This window comes from Engystomops pustulosus, chromosome 7, assembly GCF_040894005.1.
Source record: "Engystomops pustulosus chromosome 7, aEngPut4.maternal, whole genome shotgun sequence".
Lineage (NCBI taxonomy): Eukaryota > Metazoa > Chordata > Amphibia > Anura > Leptodactylidae > Engystomops > Engystomops pustulosus.
Genome location: NC_092417.1, coordinates 45,588,799 through 45,614,363, shown reverse-complemented (window position 1 = coordinate 45,614,363; position 25,565 = coordinate 45,588,799). Strand labels below are relative to the sequence as shown.

At 40.8% G+C, this 25,565-nt stretch overlaps 1 protein-coding gene across 1 annotated transcript in view; it reads right to left on the bottom strand.

The window, feature by feature from the left end:
- Positions 1 to 2,368: 2,368 nt before the first annotated feature.
- Positions 2,369 to 25,565, bottom strand: part of TMEM260 (transmembrane protein 260) — a 50,455-nt gene continuing 27,258 nt past the window's right edge. Inside the window, exons 5-17 of the mRNA XM_072115748.1 lie at positions 24,269 to 24,446; positions 22,696 to 22,809; positions 20,675 to 20,854; positions 19,925 to 19,965; positions 19,318 to 19,404; positions 18,312 to 18,423; positions 16,776 to 16,948; positions 15,153 to 15,324; positions 14,538 to 14,686; positions 12,580 to 12,756; positions 5,626 to 5,679; positions 3,596 to 3,686; positions 2,369 to 3,288 (exon numbers count right to left, since the gene is read on the bottom strand). Coding sequence (XP_071971849.1) covers positions 3,028 to 3,288; positions 3,596 to 3,686; positions 5,626 to 5,679; positions 12,580 to 12,756; positions 14,538 to 14,686; positions 15,153 to 15,324; positions 16,776 to 16,948; positions 18,312 to 18,423; positions 19,318 to 19,404; positions 19,925 to 19,965; positions 20,675 to 20,854; positions 22,696 to 22,809; positions 24,269 to 24,446 — 1,789 coding nt within the window. The 3' untranslated portion in view covers positions 2,369 to 3,027. The remainder of the gene's footprint in view (positions 3,289 to 3,595; positions 3,687 to 5,625; positions 5,680 to 12,579; positions 12,757 to 14,537; positions 14,687 to 15,152; positions 15,325 to 16,775; positions 16,949 to 18,311; positions 18,424 to 19,317; positions 19,405 to 19,924; positions 19,966 to 20,674; positions 20,855 to 22,695; positions 22,810 to 24,268; positions 24,447 to 25,565) is intronic.

Here is a 25,565-nt window from a genome sequence, read left to right as displayed (position 1 = left end):
AGTGTAATAAGTTCATACATTTATAAAAAATTAAAAAGTATCATATCATGTGATTATTGTTCTGAAAATTATTTGGTCTTCAATCATCCTTTTCAGGTTGAAGGGAAAACTGTGATTTTTATACTTATAAAGAACAGTTTTTGGTTTAGAAAATTGATAAAATCGATTGATAATTTTTTTAATAAAACAGATGAGGTTCCCCATACAGAACTTCAACACATTTGTGAAAGCAATGGTTAATGCCAATATATCTATAATAAAGGTGTTGTTACAGATAACCAGAAAAGACAAAAAAACATCTTTGGAGGACCTGTATTTAAAGGATCTGTGTAATACTTCATTTCCCCTGTGGCGGCACTGCAGAGCAATAGAACACTTGTTGCACGTTCAGCCCCAAAATACGGCTAACTGCTGGGGCTACCAGCACCTGAGAGAAGCTGAAAGGAAATCTGCCATTTGATTTAATCCATTATGTGCCAAGCACACCTTGAGAATGCTGTAGCTACACTGATGCAGAAATATATCTTGTTTAATCTCTGAGGTGAGTGGTTTTGCTGAAAAAACTATTATAAAATTATGATAATGAGGCTCTGGCACTCCTGTGCCCGTCTGAGCGCTTCTCCTCTTACATTAAGTCTGCACTGTTCAGAGAATGATACAATTACTGTGTTGTGCCTGACAGGCAGAAGTAATCAATCGCTGCACCGCCCCCATCTGCTGTGTAGAAGTCATTCAGTTCAGGTTGAATAGTCCTGCCTGGACAGTTCAGGAAGCTCCGTGTGTAATGAGTTTATGTAGACAGCCAGCAGCACCCAGCTTTTCCAGGGTCCTAACTGTTATAATAGTTTTTCAGCAAAACCACTTAACTCAGTAATTAAACAAGATATGTTTCAGCATCAGTGCAGCTACAGCATTCTCAAAGCATGTTTGGTTCACAATGCATGAAAACAAATGGCAGATTTCCTTTAACCTGACAAATGCTTTAGGGTATACTTAATGATCATAACATTATTTAGAACAATTATGAGGATTCATCAAATGCGTCAAAATTAGAATTAAGAGAATGTTAGATTTGCTTAAAGGGAACCTGTCAGTGGAAACTGACCCAATAAACCACTAACAGTAAAAACCTTGCAGATCATGTTTCTTTCGTGATCCAGTGCGGTGGCAAGCTGTAGGCATCTCAGAACACCCCACCATTATGATGGACATGAGGCACCATATTTCAGTAGAGCTTGTTACTGGACGCAGGGCTGTCAATCACGGTGACGGGATTATCTGAGGTGGCTGGAGCTTGACTTCAGTGTTAAACTTTCCACCTCTGTGACTTTATACTACCAGTTTACATCTCACTTCATTGCTGGTTTTCTGGATGATGCCACCACACTGGACCATGAAAGAAACATGATCTGGAAGGTGGCTATCCTGCTCCACAACATCCTTGTAGTGGTTTATTAGGTCAATTTCTGCTGACAGGTCCCCTTTAAAGGCAACTTACCATTACTTGTAAAAATGTCAGCTTTAAGAAATACTTACACTCCTTGTAAAAAAAACTATTCTGTATTGTGCTTACTATGTAACAATGTTGTACTGATTCTCTAATATTCCTCCTGAATATCTATAAATACATTGACACTGGGCGGGACCATTTTCCTTGTCATATTGACCGAATCGACATAAAATATTCTGAATATTTTTATCAGTTCTTGAGTTACATGAAGTTTTAAGACCGTATTGAATATATGGCCTTCCTTACCAGACAGCTGTGCATTGTGGGTGCTTAGATAAGAGTATAGACGGGGTCAACTGTTTTAAGTCCGATACATTTTTTTACAAAAACTGTAAATATTAATATTTTAATATCGACGTGAATTTCTATGTGTATGTTAGTCGACATTGTAGATGTAGACATTCTGGAATTAAGGGCTGCATGCAGAGCTGTTTTTCAAAAAGACAAAAGAGATCTTGGCAGGAAGTGATGGACCCTCTTACAGAAGTCATTGGGCTCCATCAGACGTCGCTTGTTTCTGGTAGGAAGAACATTATGGCTCCCATTATAAAAAGAAAAGTGAACAGTATCTTAAAATGTTGCTCAATGTGTGGTTACAATTTTACGATTTGTAAATGTGATTTCTCCTGTGGATCGGTCATTTCCCTGGCTTAAAGCTCATCTGCAAAATGAATGGAGCAATAATGCAACTTCCTGAACTCATCAATGCCCATGGTCGGGATTCTGTGAAATATGATCATTTTTTTAGCACTCTTCACTTGTAGTTGAAAACTAAACTTAGAAAAATCCAAAATGATGTATAAAATGAGAAAAAAAACTAAATAAATAGCCCCCCCACCCCATAACCAGCGCCGCTCAGGCTTATCTGCATAAGTACTCAAAATACAGGTATTTTTTTTTTAAACCTATTTTTACAATCCCTTAATAAAAATGATCAATGCTGAAAAGACACTGGAGGGGAGAAGTACGGAGTAAAAGCAGAGACGTACAGCACAATAACTGTTCATCAGCTCAGGCTGGTCCATACCATCATTCTCAGCGACTCAATAGGTCAAAGCCTAATTACAAGAAGTAAACCCCAAAATATATCTGCCATCTGTGTGCTTAAAGGGGTTCTCCAGTGACCGAAAGTTAGCCCCTATCCACAGGATGCAGGCTAACTTTCTGACTAGTGAGGATTTCCATGATGGGATCATGAGAACGTGGGTCCATTGTGTCCCTGTTGTACCCTGAGATGATCTGAGCGGCTAGTTGTGCATGCGTCGGCTGCTCTATTTATCTCTATGGTGCTAACGTCGTACTCAGCAATAGCCGCCGGTGTCTTCATCTCGGGTACAATGGACCCCAGTTCTCATGATCCATGGAGGTCCCATCACTGAGTCACCCACCAATCATCAAGTTAGCCCCTACCCTGTGGATAGGGGCTAACTTGTTGTCACTGAAGAACCCCTTTAAGGTAAAAGTTCCCCTTATTGTTTAGGAAAAAGCTATAACATATAAAGAAGACATTACATATTTCATCTGACATTGCCCTTTAGTTTCTTGAGTCGCTGGAGTTCGCCTTTGAAGTAGTCAACCGCTTGCCATATGGCCTCTATCTGCCCGTCATCCGTAGCCTTGTGGGCATAAGCAGAGAAGTGTTTGATTGCGTCTTTAAGAAGCACTTCCGGATCAACGTCTGCTTTAAATTGGCGCAACATACGTTCACATGCAATGGCGTAGTTTTTGTGCCAGTTTATGGGGTGATTTTCATGTTTGCCAATTGCATTTTTATATAGCTGTAAAATAAGACAAATCACAGTGGATGGATTAGATTTCAGTTTTACTATCAGAGGGTTACAAAGAAGGCAATAGCAATGCTACCCCAACACTATGCCTACACCAACACATGGAATTTCTATATTAAAGTGGTTTTCCAGGAAAAAGAAATGATGGGGGTAGTTTGGGGTGTAGCCTTTTTGGGATTATACTCTAATATCCAGAGTAGATATAAACAGTGTCCCTCACTCTGGAGGTCATTGGATGGGAAATGTGTAATGCTTTAAAACAGCAACAGAACAATTCATCAAGATGCTAACACAATACCTGGTAAGAATAGAGGTATAGCTGATTTTTGACAGACGGAGACAACTGTGGAGACTCAGCAAGGTCGAATATAAAGAAAGCTGTCCTCACTCTGAAATAGAATGGTAAAAAGTCTTACTTGTAGGAATTTATATATAATCTAGATGTCACAAGAGTTGACCCATTGAAACAGCACAGTAAGAGTGTGTGTGTGTGTGTGTGTGTGTGTGTGTGTGTGTGTGTGTGTGTGTGTGTGTGTGTGTGTGTGTGTGTGTAGGATATTTGGTTATTTACCAATATACATCTATTAAATGTTCTGCACCGCTTTGCTGATATGTAAAGTGAAGCCCATGGTTTAGAAATGTCTTGTATCTCAACAGCAGCCATTCCTTCCTACAAAATAGCCAGAGATGTCTATTGATCTCAATCTACTTTCCAGGACCTTAATATTCATGATTATCATAAGTTCCTGGAAGGTAGATTGATCTTGGCCAAAAAGGAGCCTAATATCATCAGTAGTACAGATACTCGTAGGAGTTTGAAATGGTATTAGATGGTTGTTGCCACAGACCGCAGGCCCTTATTTAATTTTGAATTTACAGGCAGTCCCCGGGTTACATACAAGATAGGTTCCATAGGTTGGTTCTTAAATTTGTATGCAAGTCGAAACTGTATATTTTATAATGGTAGATCCAGACAAAATTCCTTTTAGCCCCAGTGACAATTGGAGTTTCAAAATGTTTAGCTGTAATTGGACCAAGGATTATCAATAAAGCTTCATTACAGACACCTTAGAGCTGATCATTGCAGTCTGGGACTATAGTAGAGCACCAGAGAGCTTCACCAGAAGTCACAGTGGGTACATGGGTCTGTCTTTAACTAACGGTTGTCTGTAAGTCGGGTGTCCTTAAGTAAGGGACCGCCTGTATTATAATTTTAAAATTTTTTACATTTTTAACTGGGGGATCAGTTCAGTTAGCAGCGATCACATCATATAACTGGTCCCTCTTTTATATACAGAAATGCATAGAAGATGCACATGGCACGGCCTCTGTATGTCTATTAAAGGGGTGTTCTCATTTCAGCAAATTAATATTAATGGTTTTTGATAAACATTTATACAATTTTCCAAATTATTTTCTGTATCAATTCCTCTTGGTTTTCTAGATCTCTGCTTGCTGTTCTTCTATACAAAGCTTCTATGTTTACTTCTAGTGGACAGAAATAGGACCCTGATCAGACAGGTGCACGGCTCGTTATATCACATAGAGCAATCAGAGCTGTGTGATATAACAAGCCCTGCACTTATGTGGCCATGGTCAGATTTCTGTTAACTGGCAGAAGCTTTCTATAGAAGGACAGCAAGCAGAGATTTAAAAAAGTGAGGAATTGATATAGAAAGTAAATTGGAAAATTGCATAACTTTTTATAATACAAACAACTACATTAATTTGCGGAAATTGGGATATCCCTTTAAGCTCCCTGCTCCGAGAATCCCAGTGACATCATCAATGATGTCACTGGACACCAGGGCATTACAGCCATGTGAGAAAGGACTGATTGTATTGGCCCCCTGTCACAGTATCCTGGCAAAGACACCAGACAGGGCAGTTACTAGGCTATTGAAGTGCTGAAGTGCTATTGAAGGCTTTGAAGTGCTGATTGTACAAAAAGTGCCCCGCTAGGTTGTAGGGATGGCTGGTTATATGACCGCAGCAACAGTGGTCTGTACAGTAATACTGGGTCCCAGTCACATGACCTTCCATTGAGGCCAACCCTGCAGCATTGAAGGGATTGACAAAGGAGAAAAAGGTATAATGCAAATTTATCTGCATGAGTCTTGTGTGACCTCTTCCAGGGATTTACTTTACATTTTAAGAAAGCAGTGCATAACTTTAATAGCTGGATATTGGTAAATTACCAAATATCCTGCCCTCAACAAATACAAAAAAATTGAAGTAAAGCTGCCAACCACAGAGAAAGTGCCTGATAGACATTACAAAATATTGTTGTCTACCACAGTATGACTATAAAAACCTGATAAAACATACCTTGATTCCCACATTTCTTCATTTGCTATTGCTTCCCATGAGGAAAGGTCAAACCTATTAGAAATAGAATTTGAAATATATATTATTTATTTTATGATCATATACACAGAATACAAACATAACCAGTGTAGTCTGATACAGAAGTGATAATACCTTCCAGTTCGTAACCAACAAATATTGGTATTAATGTTTTAATCAAGGTTTTTAGCTCCATTTCTTAGTTTAGATAGACTGGAGCACCAACCAAAATTCCAGCCTCCCCCAGTAATGAAATTCCCCATGCAGCCTCACCTCAGTATTAAAATGCCCAACAGCCTCCCTCAGTAATGAAATACCCCATGCAGCCTCCCTCAGTAATGAAATACCCCATGCAGCCTCCCTCAGTAATGAAATGCCCCATGCAGCCTCCCTCAGTAATGAAATACCCCATGCAGCCTCCCTCAGTAATGAAATGCCCCATGCAGCCTCCCTCAGTAATGAAATACCCCATGCAGCCTCCCTCAGTAATGAAATACCCCATGCAGCCTCCCTCAGTAATGAAATACCCCATGCAGCCTCCCTCAGTAATGAAATACCCCATGCAGCCTCCCTCAGTAATGAAATACCCCATGCAGCCTCCCTCAGTAATGAAATGCCCCATGCAGCCTCCCTCAGTAATGAAATACCCCATGCAGCCTCCCTCAGTAATGAAATACCCCATGCAGCCTCCCTCAGTAATGAAATACCCCATTCAGCCTCCCTCAGTAATGAAATACCCCATGCAGCCTCCCTCAGTAATGAAATACCCCATGCAGCCTCCCTCAGTAATGAAATACCCCATGCAGCCTCCTCCAGTAAGAAATACCCCATGCAGCCTCCTCCAGTAAAGAAATACCCCATGCAGCCTCCTCCAGTAAAGAAATACCCCATGCAGCCTCCACCAGTAATGAAATACCCCATGCAGCCTCCTCCAGTAATGAAATACCCCATGCAGCCTCCTCCAGTAATGAAATACCCCATGCAGCCTCCTCCAGTAATGAAATACCACATGCAGCCTCCTCCAGTAATGAAATACCCCATGCAGCCTCCTCCAGTAATGAAATACCACATGCAGCCTCCTCCAGTAATGAAATACCCCATGCAGCCTCCCTCAGTAATGAAAACAGTAGTTACTTACCGGTAATGATGTTTCCTCGAACCACGACGGCACCAACCAGAGAGAGGGATCCGCCCCCAGGGACAGGAAACCTGAGCATAAAAAACACGCCCTTCCTATCCTGCCTCAGTGGTTACAGAGACTTGGAAGAACCTTATTAGTACATCAGAAAAAACATTTCCATGTAAGCATAATTCTGATGCCCAAAATTATTATTATTTATATTTAATTATATTAACTCTACCCATGGACTACCACAAATAAAAAAGGTAGGAAAAAACACCCGGGTGGGAATATACCTGGTGCCGTCGTGGTTCGAGGAAACATCATTACCGGTAAGTAACTACTGTTTTCCCCATCACCACGACGGCACCAACCAGAGAGATTTTCAGAGAGAAATATTTAGGGAGGGATAACAGAGGAGAGCGATTTTCTCTGGTAAAGAGTTCAAGAGTACCCACCACATTTAACCGATAGTGTTTAAAGAAAGTGTGGGGGGTAAACCCGCATGCTGCCTGACAGATCCGGTCCCAGGATGCATGTCTAAATTATACCCAAGATGTGGCAAGTGCTCGGGTAGAAAGGGCACTGATAATTTTTTGAGACTACATAGGTCAAATTCTACTCTTTATAGAGGTCTAGACCACCGAGTAAACTGATTATTTGCCTTTACGCAATACACATACTCTTAGGATATATTATAACCCGAACCCCTGGCCTCTAGGTTATGAAAACCTTCTTCCCCTTCAGATTTTGAATTGGTGCCAAGGGACATAAGAAATATTCTGTATGACCAATAATAGATAGTGGAGGTCAGATCGAAAATACTACCGAAGCCACCAGATTAGGTCAACCTTTGCGAGTAGGGACATCCTACTGTGGGACCTAATGTGGAGACTTTATGACCCAATTGCCTCTGGATTTCATGTCAACTTACTAACCAGAAAAAACTGAAGGGTTTTTTTTTTTTTTTTTTTTAAGAGAAAAAAATGATACTAGAGAATATTAGAATGTTCCAAATCAATCTGAGATTTGCATGACGGACAAAAGCTCTGCCAGTCCTCTATTTATTTAGGATGTTCCTAAGGAATGTGTTACAGAGCATATTCCTTTACACTGTATGATCCTCTGACAATTTACTCCTTGTTTGTTCCCCGATTGTTATAATCTTCAGAACTTTGAGAATGACTTTTCGACCGACTCCAGATTCTCTGAAAAACTGTACCTTCTACCTAGGTTCCTACACCTTAAGAAGACAGTACATATAATAACTATAAGAACCTCTTTTAGAATCCTGACAGCAGCTTGTTTAGATTCCAGAGGACTGACCCCTAGACTGTCTAGTGAAAATTACAGCCTGTACCTTACTTGCAGAAAAACAAGTTGTAGAGGTCTTAAAAACTAAACTAAGACCTGGTAAACAGTAGATAAAAACTGGTTTATACTATATCCATTTTAAACCTTGCTATAAGAAGGGACAGCTTTGCCCCAATGGAAGATAACCTCCCTATATGCAACACAGAGGAATGACTGGACATGAATGGAAACATCAGGGCCATCGCTTCCATTGTTCCAGATGACTATTCAGGATCTGCGCGTGTGGCAAAAATTGACGCGGCTTGGGCTGAAGGAAAGAGGTGGTTTAGTATTATGTGGGTATATGATAGGTCAGTGATGGCGAACCCTTTATAGCCTCAGTGCCCAAACCTCAACCAAAAGCGACTTATCTATTGCAAAACTCCAGCGCAGCAACCCAAGCAGTAATGTATTTCTCTTTGTTAATTGACAAATTTCATTCCTTCAGCCTCCCAAGGACACCAACCCGGTTGAAAGGAAGAGGGCAAATTCATCTATCATTGTAAGAAGATTCTGCAGGCTGACTCTGAGATCTGTCATGTGAACTTTATTCTGTGGTGATGGTCTGGGTGCCCACAGAAAAGGCTGCCTCTGGCACCTATGCCATAGGTTTGCCACCCTTGTGACAGGTGAATGGCTCCCTGACATCATAAGGACTTGTGCACCTGCACACATAGTAATATCATAGTAACAATATTTTTTATCTCCCTTGGAGTTCTAAGTCATAAAAGTAAATGATTGTTATTTCACATGAATATATTTGAAACAGATGAATGTTGTTCACTACAAGTTATTAATGGCGGATTTGTACAATTTGGTTGTAAAATGCACCTGGTATGATCACATGCTTAATTGAAGTTGTTCATATATGTGGAATGTTGGATTTATCACATTGTTACACTTGGGTAAATAAAGCACCCATCCATTTCAAAAAAATTTTTTTTTTTCTTTTTTTTTTTTTTTTTTTTTGAGTTTGGAATGCAGTCTAGTATATCTGCCTGGTGTGTCAAGACCAGTACTGAGGTTTTCACCAACAAAGCTTTTTGTTATTGTTTTGGTGCTACTGGACTTTCGAATGTTTTTCCAGGTCTGAGAGGATGCGCTGACAGCCTGTCAGGCTCCACTAGTTTAGAATCTGCAAAATATACTTAAATCTGCAGGACATGAAAAGAGACACTGACTTGCTCTATTTTTGTGACCTTGAAAGGAAGCAGACTGTTGGGCTTATACTAATAAGCAGACAACCATCAGGGGAATCATATCCCCTTGGGAAAAACTCCCCAAGTCTGGGTACACATGGATATTGGGAGTCTGCTGTACCAGCAAAACACAATGCAAGGAGCATATCCTACCCCAATTCATCATCTCTTGCTCCCCTGTAGAGCAACCGCTCGGAGCAAGGATTCCGGAACCATTCACATTACCTGCTTACCTGGGGACCAGCTGCTTCCAGCAAGGACTCTGGCATCGTTCACATTACTCGCTAACCTGTGAAACTACTTCTTCTATCAAGGTTTTTTGGCATACTTCCCATTATCTTGTGGGTACTTGTGGAGCCACCCCCCACAGACAGTTTTATGTTATCATTCACATTACCTTGTGTATCTGTGGAAAACTGTTCACAGCCTGGATTATGTAATAGTTCACATTACCTTGGGTATTTGTGGAACCACCGCTCACAGCCTGGATCATTCACATTACTTTGTGTATCTGTGGAAACTATTCACAGCAAGGATTATGTAATTATTCACATTGCCTTGGGTATTTGTGGAACCACTGCTCTCAGCAAGGAGTATAGCATCATTCACATTACTCTGTATCTGTGGAACTATTCACCGCAAGGATTATGTAATTATTCACATTGCCTTGGGTATTTGTGGAACCACCGCTCACAGCCTGGATCATTCACCTTACTTTGTGTATCTGTGGAAACTATCCATAGCCTGGATTATGTAATAGTTCACATTACCTTGGGTATTTGTGGAACCACCGCTCACAGCCTGGATCATTCACATTATTTTGTGTATCTGTGGAAACTATTCACAGCAAGGATTATGCAATTATTCACATTACCTTGGGTATTTGTGGAACCACTTAACAGCAAGGAACATAGCATCATTCACATTACTCTGTATCTGTGGAACTATTCACAGCAAGGGATATATCATAATTCACATTACCCTGCATCTGTGAAACTATTTCCAGCAAGGATTGAGGCATAATTAACAATATACTCTATACCTCATGTGATACAATTGCTGATAGCAAAGATTATGGTATTAATCATATTACCATTTCCCTATCTTGGCCTCCCTGGTCTGAGGTTGTTGGGGGGGGGGGGTGACTCCTAGTCAGGCTCCATGAGCCTGCCTTTAGTGATGGATTCCCATCTTTCAGTGTACGGACACTCAAAGTCCACTTTCTCAGCGAATACATAGTCAAATGTTAATGTGTTAATGGTCCCGCAACCACAATGTGTTATATGAATAAACCTTTTATATCCTATTGTATGTAGATGTACAAGGTTGGAGAGAGCAGTTTGAATTAGGTTAGGAAACTGCACATCTGTTAACAAACTGCAATATGCCAACTCTGAGTTGTTTAAAACCTAACAAGTTTTGCAGGCATAGCCCATATAATAAATGTTTTACTACATCTTGTAATCTTGAGTTTCCAAATGATCAATGTTGATGGGAACTCACTTTTAGTCCAGGCCATGCTTTATAAAAGCAGCATGTGGTTCATCAGACCTTCCAAGATAACTGAAAAATAACCATGTGCTCTGTGAGGGGTCTCAGTCCTGCACAACTCTCCACCTAGGAGGAGAGGCTAACCTGCAAGTCGTTAGATAATTAACTCAGCCTGCAAGAGTAATTAATCAAAAGCTGTGACCTGAGCTACTAACCAGGATTACAGACCATCTTCCCATTCTGGGACTTGCAGATTTTAAAGCTGCATAGATGCAGCCCCCTCACAAAAGCAAGCACGTTTAGTTTAGAATGGCTGGTAGCCTTTCCATAGGTTAACCAGAATTCATATTACACACTACATATCATGAGTGTAATAGAAGAAAAGTAGACTTACCACCCAGAACTCTCATATAGGTACAGAGGTTCTGCCGGGTCTGTGGGGATACGGTGAGCTCCTTGTCAGGTTCCGTTAGCCCCTCAAATGGATAATCCAACAGACACAAACCAATCCAACTGGAGGCGTGTTCTGTACGGGACGCCAGAAGTCCCATCCTGTTAGCGCCATTCACCATGTGAGGTGTGTCTGGAGAGTTGTCACACCATGTAAACTCCGAATCCTGCTTCTAAAGATGTCGGACACGGCTGGGCTCCCACTCTGGGGTCAGCAGCGTGCAGCAGGAACCCCGAACAGGCGCACTCTAGTCCCCACATCATGCTGTTTCTGGGGCTAGGCTTTGGATCACTCCAGATCTGGACGATCTCCAGCTCACTGGCTGGGTTCAAAACCCTAGTACCTGTTGTCTGACAGGTACTAGGTAATAGTTCTCTACACACTCAGGTTCCCGCCAGGGACAGGAAACCACTGAGGCAGGATAGGAAGGGCGTGTTTTTTATGCTCAGGTTTCCTGTCCCTGGGGGCGGATCCCTCTCTCTGGTTGGTGCCGTCGTGGTGATGGGGAAATACCCCATGCAGCCTCCTCCAGTAATGAAATACCACATGCAGCCTCCTCCAGTAATGAAATACAACATGCAGCCTCCTCCAGTAATGAAATACCACATGCAGCCTCCCTCAGTAATGAAATACCCCATGCAGCCTCCCTCAGTAATGAAATACCCCATGCAGCCTCCTCCAGTAATGAAAGGCCCTGCAGCAACCCCCTAGTAATGAAATGTGTGCTGCAGACCCCCTTGTAATGAGATGCCCCATGCAGCCCCCCCCCCCAAGTAATGAAATGCTCTGCAGCAGCCCCCCAGTAATGCAATGCCCAATGCAGCCCCCCTAGTAATGAAATCCCCTGCAGTGTATAAAAAAAATGAACTTACACACTCACCTTCTGATGCTCCCTGCAGATCCTCTTCCTTCTCCTCTTTACTCGTAACAGAGTGGGCAGAGACACGTCCATGTGCTCCGCCCGTGGCACAACCTATGACACAGCGGTGTTGCCGCTGCTGAAGTCACAGTGTGCGCCGCAAGCAGAGCGAGTGAAGAGGAGCCATGCAGGGCATCGGAAGGTGAGTATTTAAGTTCATTTTTTTATACACTGGTTTATAATTTTTTATGCTGAAAAACTCAGCTTATACATGAGTATATAAGTATTCCCACCAATCAAAATATATTTAGGTTTGCATCCTAACTTTTTACAGCATAATCTTGCTAAATCATCATATAACCTGAATAGGGCACTATTATAAGATGAAAAAGGGTAAAAACCTAACAACACCGGTTTACGGTCTGTAAACTGATAAATAGGCAATACACTGTACTGCACATACTTTCCATATGGCTCTGTCCAGTTATAAAGATTGCTGGTCAGTGTTATCCATTCTTCAGCATTGAATATTGCATTTTTTGAGACCAGCTTCTCGCAGCATCCCCATGGCCACAGCGAGTGGGTTTTCTTCCAGGTTGGATCGCCTTCATTCAGTCCAATGCACACAAATGTTTCCTTACTGAAAAAGGGAAACAACACAGAAACGCAAGATTATATGTAATAAAAGAACAATTTTTCAGGGCTACAGAATAGCTTTTTTAGCTGATAAATGTATATTTTAATAGCTCACCGTTTTCCATGGTACAAAGTGACAATTCCTAAAATTATCCAAATTATTTTAATATGTTTGCATGGAATTTCGGAGGCCAGGGATGAGCAGCTAATAGCCATCTATGACCTTGCTCACCTCAAAGCTACATAAGAAAATAATATCGAAACTTTCTTGCCTAATATACAGAGTGCCATATTCTTCATATAATGAACACCATTGCCAATAATGGGACGAGCTGCACTATTTTGTACATTATAATTGACCAGATTTACAATGGAGGCCCTAATGAAGGATCTTCCTCTTATATCCATAGCTGGAAAGAGTGTCTGTTATTATGGAGGACCTGGAATGTCTTTGCTGCATGGAGAACCCCACTGGATTTAACAGGAAAAATGCAATAATTCATCTGACCAGTGGGAGTGCTGTAGGAAAACTGAACACTGCTCCTAGCTCCTAGCGTTGCCTGGGATAGTAAATAACTGCTCTTAGCTTAATAGAAATAATAATAATAATAATAATAATAATTCTTTATTTATATAGCGCACACAGATTACGCAGCGCTGCACAAGCATATCAAATTGGTCCCTGTCCCCATGGGGCTCACAATCTAAACAACCTAACAGTACGTTTTGAAGTGTGGGAGGAAACCGGAGTACCCGGAGGAAACCCACGCAAACACGGAGAGAACATACAAACTCTTTGCAGATGTTGACCTGGGTGGGATTCGAACCCAGGACCCCAGTGCTGCAAGGCAGAAGTGCTACACACTCAGCCACCGTGCCGCCCTTAAAAATATTTTATCTGCCACTGTCAGTCAGTCCCTGTCAGTCAGTCACAGCCTGTCTGCCTCTCATTGCCTATAGTAACCAATCACAGCTCAGAGCTCATATTAATAACCTGTGGCAGAACAGCAACCAATCACGGCTCAGCTTCCAACTGCCACAGCAGCAGCAGCAGCAGCAGACAATGGCTCCTGTATACGTTGCGGGAGTGCGGGATGAAAATTTTGCCTCAAAACCGAGTTTATGACAGTCCCTGAGTCACAGAGAGCGGATGTGACTGTATACACGACGGTGCTGACTGCTTTAGCGGACACACACACATACACTCAGCTTTATATATTAGATGATATTGCGGAAGGTTCAAAGATTACAAATGATACAGACTACAGGCAGTCCCCGGGTTACGTACAAGATAGGTTCTGTAGGTGTGTTCGTAAGTTGAATTTGTATGTAAGTCAAAATTGTATATTTTATCATTGTAACCCCAGCCAAATTCTTTTTGGTGTCTGTGACAATTAATTTTTTAAAATGTTGGGTTGACATAAGAACCAGGATTAATAATAAAGCTTCATTACAGACACCTGTGATAACTGTTATAGCTGTTTATTGTAGCCTAAGGCTAAAGTACAGTAAATTACCAACATCCAGAGGTCCATTTGTAACTGGAGGTTGTCTGTAAGCCGGGTGTCCTTAAGTAGGGGACCGCCTGTAATTGTCCTCTTCCCCTATTCTTCTTAATCAGCGATGAGATTATAAGTGGTAGATATTATTTGTAAAGATTTATACCTCGCATAGAAATCCCCGACACAAGATGTGTAGACGAGCAGAACACAAGAAAATAAATGCTTATAATAGATTTATCATAAATACCCCCCCCCCCCCCCTCACAGGACACTTAACCCTTACTTTTCATTTACTTTGAGAAAATGCTGAAGGTTAAAGGTGACCGTTCCATCTGGAAGTTTTGTTGCCACAGGATTCCACTTAGTGCCAGGAAAATGGACTCCGGACAAGTGTTTTGCAGTCTTTGGTAGATACCACTCATATGTCATCATCTGCACAAGACAAGTCATAACAAGTACAAGTAAGTAATAACTACCACAAACTGAATGGCATAACACATGTGTGTAATGTGTGTAATCCAAATGTAACAATAACGGATCGTAGAAGAAATGGTCCCATGTTCTCCAATGTTATCTCCAAAAAGCAAAAGACTGAACAACCATGGCTATCCATTTAGGAAGGAAATTCTTTGATGATATCACAGGATGTAATCGCCGATGTCATATTCTTTAATGTTTTTTTCTGGTTGTCCCATTCTTTTCGAACTATTCATACATGTGACCTCTGCAGCCAATCACCAAGCTAAATGTTGATAGCAAGTCACCAATAAGATCAGACAACGCCATTAAAACAAAAGAAGTCTTACAAAGTTTTATATAGTCCAAAGCTTCTAATAAACTGAGGTCATGATTTGATAGCAAGTCCATTACCATTGCCCATATTGGATCCTCAACTCACCTCTTGATCCACTAAGGAAAGATCAGGACGGAGTCCCTCACAATAATGTAGATAACGCAATGAATTTCCCGGCAGATCACCTCTCAATAAAATGATAGCATTCTGGGGCATCGAGGACAAAATATTTTTTGCAAACTTGTCTACTGCATAGTTGCTGCTTTGATCACAAACACTACAAATAGAAAGTGAAAGAGGTAACATCTAACAACAGATGGAGATGAATTGTTTTAGTCTGAATCTGTGTGTCAATAAAACTGGAGCAGAAGAAGACACCAGGATCATGTACCACTGACCTGAATTCCTTCTGAGTGGTTCTGTATAAACTCCTGAAGTACAAATCTATTGACCCAGTCTGAACCAAGTCTCGTAGATGCCATCTTAAAGGGGTTGTCCATGTTCTATAAAATTATTGATATTGTTTGTGTAATGATAAATTCTACAATTTTCCAATATACTTTCTGTATCAATTCCTCACAGTTTTAACCTTTTGCATGTCCATGTACATCATAATGCTGTTTTGGATGTATGAAGAGGGCTCATGGGCTGAGCCCTTTTCAAAAATAGTGGGTGTTGGCTACAAACGCCCACCGCACCTGTGATCGGTGCCGCCTGCTGCAGGTAGATGCCAGAGGTGCCGCTATTTCTGGTCGTCGCTCTCTCCCGGTGATGTCATCAGCGAGCAACGATCCATTCCCATGACAGCCTGGAGTCTCCAAGACCTCTCATTCAGCAGGATCTATAACAGTGTGCCAGTGGGGAAATAGCACCCAAATTTCCAAAGTGCCATTTTGCAAACACATATTAGCAATGAAAATGTCATCATGTCCTGTAAAAATCTTACACAGCTCCGTACACCAAACTATGAAAAAGTTGGTGTAAGGATAGGGCAAAATGAAGAATTTTTTTTTTTTGTACAATAGGTTTATATTTAAAAAAAAAAAAAATCTATTAAATATTATAAAACCTATATAAATTTATTATCCCCGTGATTATAGTGACCCAAGGAATAAATTAGAGATGTAATTTGGAGCAAGCAGTGAAAACTGTGTCCACAAGAAATTGGCCAAAATGCAGTTTTTCTACAATTTCCTCACATTTGGATTTTGTTTTCAACTTCCCAGTAACTGCATGGAAAATAAAATGAAGCAACTAGGAAGTGCAATTTGTTAGGTACAGCTCTGCACATTGAAAAATAAGACTGGAGTGAAAAATGGAAACACAAAGATGACGTGGTCCTTGAAGCGTTAAAAATCTCTGCTTGCCGCCCTTCACCATAAGGCTTCATTATTTATTGCCTTGGATAAAAACTGGTCTCTGGTCATGTGACGTCAGACAGGTGCACAGCTTGTTATATAATCACATAGCTCTGATTACTCTCTGTGGTATAACAAGTCGTGCACCTGTATGACATCACATGACCAGGGACAAGTTTCTATCCACTGGAAGAAAACAATGGAGCTTCCTATAGAATGACAGCAAGTAGAGATCTAGAACACTGAGGAATTGATACAGAAAGTATATTGGAAACTCGTATTGATTTTCATTGCACACACAAAATATCAATTATTTGCTGAAAGTGGACTATTGGAATTTTTTGTTTTGGAATTTCAAAAATAGATCTACCTGTAGTTAGCATGAATCTGGTGTGCAACAAGCGCCACCGTGAAAATCCATTCAATGTAGATTGTGAAGTCTTTGTTTGCCATTTTTGATCTGATACTGTGCATCGCTAGAGACAGGCCATGTCCCCCCAGAGTACATACCACAATATTACTCTGCATCCAAAACCGCTCCACCTATGGGATAAAATGACAGTTCAGCGTGGCAAAGGATTTACATGCAGTAAACAGTTCCCTAGTAGAAGCATTTCTTCAACTTTTCTACAACTCAGAGCGTAACTCCACCTTTTTGCACAAAAATGAACAAATAATAAAGTGGAAATAATAAATTTACAACTTTTTAATTGGCAACAGAAATGGATGTCGTTTTCCAAACTTGATCTTCTGACCTAATAAAATCTAGTTAAAATAAAAAAAATCCCTAACTTACCGCTCCGCTCCCCGCTCTGTTCCCAATGCTCCCAGGTTCCCACCTACTGGACTTCTTGGATGTCTCCCAAAACCACAGAAAACATTGAACGAAGCAGCTCAGCCAATCACTGGCTAAAGTAGGCCGCTGCTCCACCCAGTAGCTGAGTGGTTGATCAACCAATGAAATCTTGACATCTCTTATGAAAATGAATCCATCCAGGGTTGGATAGAACATATTGGGGCACATTTACTTACCCGTCCTGTCACGTTCCAAGAAAGTGCATTGTCTGACCGGAATGCACTGTGCCGCGATTCACTAAGTTCGTGCACCCGATATCCTGCAGGTGTCGCTTCCCCGCTCAGGTCCGACAGAGTTCACCTTCTTCTTCCCAGTGTATTTAAGGGCATTGTTTTGCGAGACAATTTGAATGTTAAATCCCTTCCTCAGTCCGAATCAGTCGGATCGACCGTTGCCCGATTTCTGTCCCATGAAAGCCAGCACAGCTGCGCCATAATCTTATCATGTGCGACAAAATCCCCAGTTAAATACCTGTCACAGCGGCACATATCCCGAAAATTTCGAAAAAATCAGATGAAAGTGTGATCCGTGGAGCCTTAGTAAATAAGCCCCCTTGTGTGTCATGACCATGTCAAGCCTGTCCTGGCATCAGAGCAATGGTTAAAGGGGCAGAAGTGTGTCTAAATAAATATTTATCTCATAATTTGAAAGGTTTACTAGGCTTAGGCACAGAATAGGTCCTCAAAACCAAATTAGTGTGGGACCAACACCCAGCACTCCCACAAATGAGCTGTTTATAAAAGAAATTGAACTAGGGAGCAGATCCATCCGTTCTCTGTATATTGCCACCCTGGCTGCTGAAGATCAGCTAAGCTGCAGTGACTAGGTTCAACCACTACACAGAGAGCATGGATGTCTGCTCCTGTTCCATTTACTCTTTATTAGCTACAGATAACAGCTGACCGATGCCAAAAGATGGACCCCAACAAATAGGAAATTAAAGATCTACTCTTAGGATAGGTCCTTTATATCTGTAGCTTGGAAACCCCATTTATAGATCACATTTTACATATCAAATGTCAAACTAAAGCCACTAAGATGAGTACTTACCACGCCCAAGAATAAAGGCTTGGTAATGTCTAAATTTGCTCTCCAGGAGAAAAATAACGAATAGCCAAGAAGCATTGTGGTAAACAGCAAAACTATGGAAAGGTTGGAATCTCTGAAATAGAAAATAAAAAACAAAATGCATTACAAAACAGCATCAGTTTTGAAGAGAACGAACACATTGTAGACTATGCAGGACAACCCACTACAATTTCAAATATTTCAGAGATTTTTCCTGTTTCGGGGGACATGGATAGAAGCTACATTTTCTTCTCCTTTTTACTGTATTTGTGTCCACAGGACACAGATACGACTGAGAGCTGTAACAGAGCAGGGAGAAACAAGTTACTGCTTATATTGCTGTGTTGGCACTTTGTGAAAAATAAGTGGGCACTCAGTGTCTCTAAAAGGTTGGTCTACAGCCATTTTGGGGGTTTTTGAGGGTTTTTCAGCCAGCAGCAGCAGCTCACTGGAGCAGATCCATTTGATCAAAAGACACCAGGGACGCAGGAAAGGTGAAAAGGTTTGCGACCCTAAACCCTAGCTGCATGTGCCCTCAACCTACTGACAGGTTCCCTGTAAAATAGACTTCTAATACCATTAAAAACTTACATAGGTAAATACATACAGTATTAAAAGGGATTATCCGGGTTTTAAAAATTTCTTTTGGCTGGGCTGGGGAGGGCTATTTAAACATAATAAACATAATAAATATAATAAACATAATAAACATGTGGCCGGCTCCTCCTATCCGTCCCTATCTCTCAGCGTTGTAAGCGCTGAGAGATGGTATCGGATAGGAGCTTCCAGCCGGCCAGAAGCTCCCTGTGCACCCTTGTAATGAAACCGGCGCCCAGAGAAGACCGGCCACGGAGCGGGACATCGGCGGCGCTGGACGAGGTAAGTAGATGTTTGTTATGTTTAACTAGCCCTCCCCAGCCCGGGCCTCAGTTATTTTTAAAACCCGGATAACCCCTTCAAGCTGTAAAAGCAAATTGTGAATATGTACCTGTTGGTATAACATAAGTACAAGCATAAAAGAGCTAGACCCAGAGCCACTGGCGTGATTTCTATATACATGAGGTTTATCTGGAACCTACAAGATAAAATAAAATCAGATGTAAATAAATTCAAGTTATAGAAATGGAAAAATAAGTTAAAACCAATCATACGATACATCAAAATAACGCGCTTCGAACCACTCTAGCTAGGCATTGGCATTTTTCTATTGACCCTGAGTTTTTCCGTAAAACTTCTGTTTTGTGAGTTGGAAGTTGAACTTCTCCTGTTTGCTCATTCATAATAACTTCCATCATCCACAATATTGTACCATGAGCAGCGCATGTACTTTAAAGGGGTACTCTAGGAATATCCATAAATGGCCCCACCTGACACCAAGTCCATTTGCTGAGCTGGCTCCAATTCACTTTACTATAGGAGAAGAAGCTGTGTTTACATCACCCGGCCCATACACATATTTTTGGCCGCCAGATTAGAAGAATGTCAGGTCAGAGGCACAGACAACTGCTGCTGTACAATACTTGCTAGTATTCTGAGACATTTGTATTGTTCACAATACCCATAGAATATACAATTATATAAAGTCAAGTTCTTACATCAGAATTTCTCCCATACTGGATCCTGCTTCCGATTTTGCCTAGTGGTACAAGAAAAAAAAAATCTATATAAATGTATTAAGATTATTCAATAATTTGGGACAAGAATAAGTAGGAATCGATAATCAGAATGAAAAACAACCCACAAAACCCTGTAGTAGTTTAAGTAGCGGGAAGTACTCATTGTCAGTTTATGGTTATTTTAGCTTTTTTATCAACTTTTAAAAGTGAGAATGCAAGTGAGAAGTTTTTATACAACACATACCACTGGAAGTCTCTCAAAAGTTCTGTCAATCTGCTGAAATTCCATCCAATGGTAGAGATTTATGAAAAGAGTCTGAGTGCCGAACTCTGCCCATGGCAACCAATCAGGGCTTGTTTTTCAATTTCCCACAGATGTTTATAAAATTAAAGCTGAGCTCTGATTGGTTTCCATGGACAACCAGAACAGTTTTACCTCAGACACTTCTAATAAATGTCCCCCAATAACATTATTCTAAATCATCTTCATTACTTTTTTTTTTTTTTTGGCCATTAGAGTAATATATGAAAATAGGAATAAAGAGAGGCACTTCTGGAACTGACCTTTAACCAACATTAATCAGAGGTCGGGATTTAATTCCAGCCACTGTATTCTGCTAAATAACAGATTAACCACTTGAAAAAGAGAATGAAAGGAATTTCTGAAAATATTGCGTCTAAAGTTCTACTGAACTTCAAAAGGAGGGGAAACAAGAGGGAGCGTTTTACCAGACTGAATGTCCCATACTCCTCTCGAAGTAAATGAGTCAGGAGCCCTTGAACAGTCGTTTGGTCTCCCCAGGTCCATCGGGCTTGATTGAAGTACGAGGAAACAATTAGGTAAGAATAAGGTAAGAGCCCCGTGGCGAAGTAGAGCCCTAACTTCAGCAAATAACTCAAGGACAATTCCTGCACAGAAAACATGGAGTGTTACAGCCAACCAACTTTTACAAGAGGCTGGAAAACATCAAATACTATTTTACACATAGACGATTTCCCAATTTGTAACAAGTCTCTGGGAATGCTGTCAAATCTCCTGACTTCAGGGATTATTTAGAAATTGCTTCGAACTGATCTCTTTTGCATGGCAGAGTGAGAATGTAAGTGAAGCCAATATTATTAGCCCGGACTCCTGAGTATCATAACCTGCATTGCCTGTGCTGGAATCACTGTCCTGATATCCATAGGTAGGACCTGCAAGGCTGAGATAACCCACTCGGAAAGTCTAAGAAGGAGGCTTATAAGTGTATTTTCCAGAATATCCTACACTCATCAACAAACTTAGGACACAATTTAGAAAAGGGTGTCCATCAACAGGCATATGAAGAGCTACGGTAATAACAGCAAGATCATTTACACATGAAATAATCCCACAGACTACCTCATGTGAAGACATTCTTTCAACAAGAACTTGGGTTCCATAAAAAATGGTATTGAAATAGAGAACAAACAATTCAAAAGAGAAACACTGACAAATGTTCCTTTAGGACACATACAGAAAAACTAATGGTTCAAGTTCAATTCACATCTCACTTATTACTACAGTTATTTAAATCAGTTATCGTAAGTCAAAACCATGCTGTGTATGATACGACTCCTATCAAATGTATTATACCACTAATGTTTTATGCATTATATAAACAGAACTTCTTTATACTGCTGTTATTTCATTAATAACCTTATAGAGCAGCGGTGGCGAACCTATGGCACGGGTGCCAGAGGTGGCACTCGGAGCCCTTTCTTTGGGCACCCAGCACAGAATTTACCAGATAGGACTCAAGGCTTCCTCCTGCAGTCCAAGATAGCCCAGGACGTGCCGAGCTCAGCGCTCAGCGCTGCCAGGACTACAGGAGGAGCAAGAAGGTGTGGGCAGAGATGGATTGTCATTGGAGCTCCTGCTTTGGGTCCCCTGATTCTTCCTCTTCAGGGGACCCTAGGGGGAAGCTACAATCCAGATGTCTCCTGCTTTCTATTGTATTGGTGTCCTCAGGACGCCAATATGATTGAAATTTGTGATACAGCAGAGGTGAATAAGTTACTGCTTAAATAGTCGTGTTAGCACTTTGCAACATGAAAGTGGGTTTTGGTTGTAGTTTGGGCACTCTGTATCTAAAAGGTTCGCCATCACTGTTATAGAGGGTTTACACAGATAAGTTTCAATATTTACAGATGATACCAAGTTCTGTAAAGTAATTAATACAGAGGAGGATAGTATAACATTACAGAGGGATTTGTGGAAACTGGACGATTGGTCGGAGAAATGGTTAATGAAGTTTAATGTGGATGTAAATTGTAAATGAATGTACTCAGGCCATGGAAAAAGTACAATTATGTTCTAGTGATTACTTGGTAGTTTCATAAGAAAAGGACTTGGGGGTATTGGTCGATGTTAAACTTAATTTTAATGACCAGAAACAGGCAACTGCTAATAACACAAATACAATTATAGGATGTATTAAGAGAGGAATAGATTCTTATGATAAGGACATAGTTGTGTCCTTATACAAATCCCTGGTCAGACCACACATGGAATATTGTGTACAATTTTGAGTACCAGTGTATAAAAAGGACATAGTAGAGCTGTAACAGGTCTAGAAGAGAGCAACTAATATTAGGGGAATGGGGGGGGGGGGGGGGGCAAATGAAGAAACTTGGGGTTCATTGTATATAAGGCTAATCATTCCCCTAATAATCTTGGTTGCTCTCCTCTGCACCCGTTCCAGTGTGTACATAAATAAATGCATACCAACCTTGTACATGATCTGATGTCCTAAAACCCATATGACAATGCATACTACATATAGTACAATGGTGTGCTGATTACACAAACTAAGTCCACAACAAAATGCACCATAGAGAGAAATCTATAAAAAAAATTGAGATGATAAATTAGTATACAAAACATTAAAAAGTATTATTTCTTTCTAAAAAGTCACCTTAATAAAAGGTAAGCAGGACTATGAATACTGCACTACACCTTATTAACCCCATCCAGACTGTCAGAGGTCTTGAGAATGTATGAATGTGAGGAGGAGGGGGATTATTCTGGTGGGATCACATAGCAGGAAATCCATGGTGAAGATCTCATGGGGCCAATAAAGGTGGATGTTTAATAAAAAGCACAAGTCTACAACTCTTTGAAACTATCGACTATTAATAAAAAAAACTGGAAGATTATTGCCTTGACCATTTTTTCTCTCCATATAACAGGTTGTTTGGTGTTCCATGTTCACCAAAAATTGAGTTCAGTATATTTTAACAAACAATGGGCAGCCTAATAAGATTCCTATTCCCCAGAAGGGAGGTCCACATAGGATGGAACTGTTATGGATGTTACTTTTAGATTTGTGTAGGTAAACCCTTCGTTTATGTTCTTGCATCACATTTTGAGGAAAAACCTGCCACGCATTAGAAGTGAAATTCAATGGGATTGATCCAATTTTGGTTAACCACTATGGGTTTTGCACTATTTTATTGCAGAATCCATGGCAAGAAGTGAACAACATTTCTCCTTCCCAGCTCACATCCAACTGCTAGTAGTATGATAGCAATAAAAAGTGTAGGAGCTTGTCAGAGGCTTTGGCTGCATCTGACAGGGTTTAAAGGCAAATCCATTTGACAAGTGTTTGTAAAGATGGTCTGAGAGGAATAAGAGGGTTAAAATCTTCAGTGGGTTTGCTCAGCTGCCTCTCAATCATCTCAATAGCCAGCTATAAAGCTTCTGTGTCGCTGGATTTCTCTGCCACAGATTTGGTCTACCTACGTGTGCGTTTCATCTGCCTGACCTGGATTTGAGTTGGCAAGCTTCTGCTTTCTTTATTGACTATTCCTTGCCTACTGATTCTGTATCGCGTTGCCCAATGGAAGTGACCTTGGTTTGCACCTATGACTACTCAACGATTTTGTCTTTGTTGTACTCTCTTGGTTTGACTTGGTACTTGGTCTGCTGACCTTGTATTTCCTACTATCCCTCTAATTATTCATCGTATGCATCATTGCTATCTACTGCAGTCATCTAATAGGCGGGGACATTAGGGGGGGGGGGGCTTCCTCACCTGCTTCAGACCTTAAACCTTTGTAGGAGTTAAAGGAGAGCACTGTAACCACCACTGCTACTACTGAGGATGTCACATAGCTTTCCAAGACTTTCTAGTACAGTGGCTTGTTTAATTCAAAGGGAAAATACTCTTTATACATTGCAACTAAATGATCAAATTCAATTAAGATCCTATAAATAAATGAACAAATATGTTATTGAGACAGAAAATGCCCCATTTCACTTGGCATTGCCCCAACTGCATGTACCCAACCAGACAAAATTACCTTTGATCTCTTGCTGTCAGTTTTCGCCTTGTGAAACTCCACTGTAAGACCCATCAGCATCACCACAAACAGATTGTTCAGGCTGAAAACCTCTGCTGCAATGGACCACTGCCATGTTAGACGTGAAAATGAATATAACCCTGCAGCAAGGATTCCTGCCGAATACGAGCCAGAAAGCCTGCAAACACAGATAACAGGAAATCTCCTTTTGCTACAAAATAGAACTGTTTGTTATGCATTTTATATTATAGCTACAACCGGCTCTCGCTACCGAGAGCTATCAAGTTCGCTATGTAATATTCCCACAAACCAATTCATGACAATATTAATTAGAAAAAGAAAAAAATACACAACAACGGTAAGTGAGAGCAACTGTTTCATGTCCTGGTACACATGGCATGCGCCTTAAGCTAGAATAGAAAGTTCTAAGCTTTCAAGACCATTGCCAGATTGAATGAAAACAGCGGCCGCAGCGAGTAACAAGCCTGTAATGTTAAAATAAATAGGAGGAGAACAATGGATCCTAGTGTACGGGAACAGGCAGATTCAATGTCACATGGAAGAAAGGGAGATCACTGAATGGCTGCCTTTGTCCTACAGCTGTCCCCTGTTTCCTGATAGTATGTTACACAATGGGGGTATGCTGCCTGTGGGTTTCAAGTCCTTGTTGAACTACCACTGCCAGGTTCCTCACTGGAGTGGTAGTACTTTTATAACCAACTGACTATAAAAGAAACCTATTTATATAGAAGAAAAAAAACTATGGTGTGAAATCCACTTTCTTTTGAGTGTAAAAAGGCTCTTTTCTCTCAGGATACCACTTACTAGTCGTAACCTTACAGCTCACTCGCACAATGGGAAGTTATGCATCTCATATGACGTCTTATTGGGTTTTAGAATGTAGACACAAAATCTTATGAGCTTGTCTAGACCAACTCTTTGCCCTTCTTCTTCCCAAGTGGGACCCAACAGAGGGACATTTATTTTCTCTTACTGCGCCTTGTGTTACATCTTCCCCTGCTACAATCTTTTGGGTAGGAAGCAAGATCACTGTTGCTCCCGTGGCCGAAGGACTTGCTGATGATGACATGACAACCAGAACATCTTAAAGATAGTCAACTGCAATGTGGACCTGGTCAGGGAGAGATTCTCAATGGTCAAATACAGACTCCTGTTTAGTAAGAGCAGGAATGTATAGAGAATCTCAGAAATCAACCATAAAAACCAGTCTTCAAAACACCTACACCCAGTAGAGTGTGTGCCTAATACATGGTGAGCTTTCATTGTATGGTGAAAG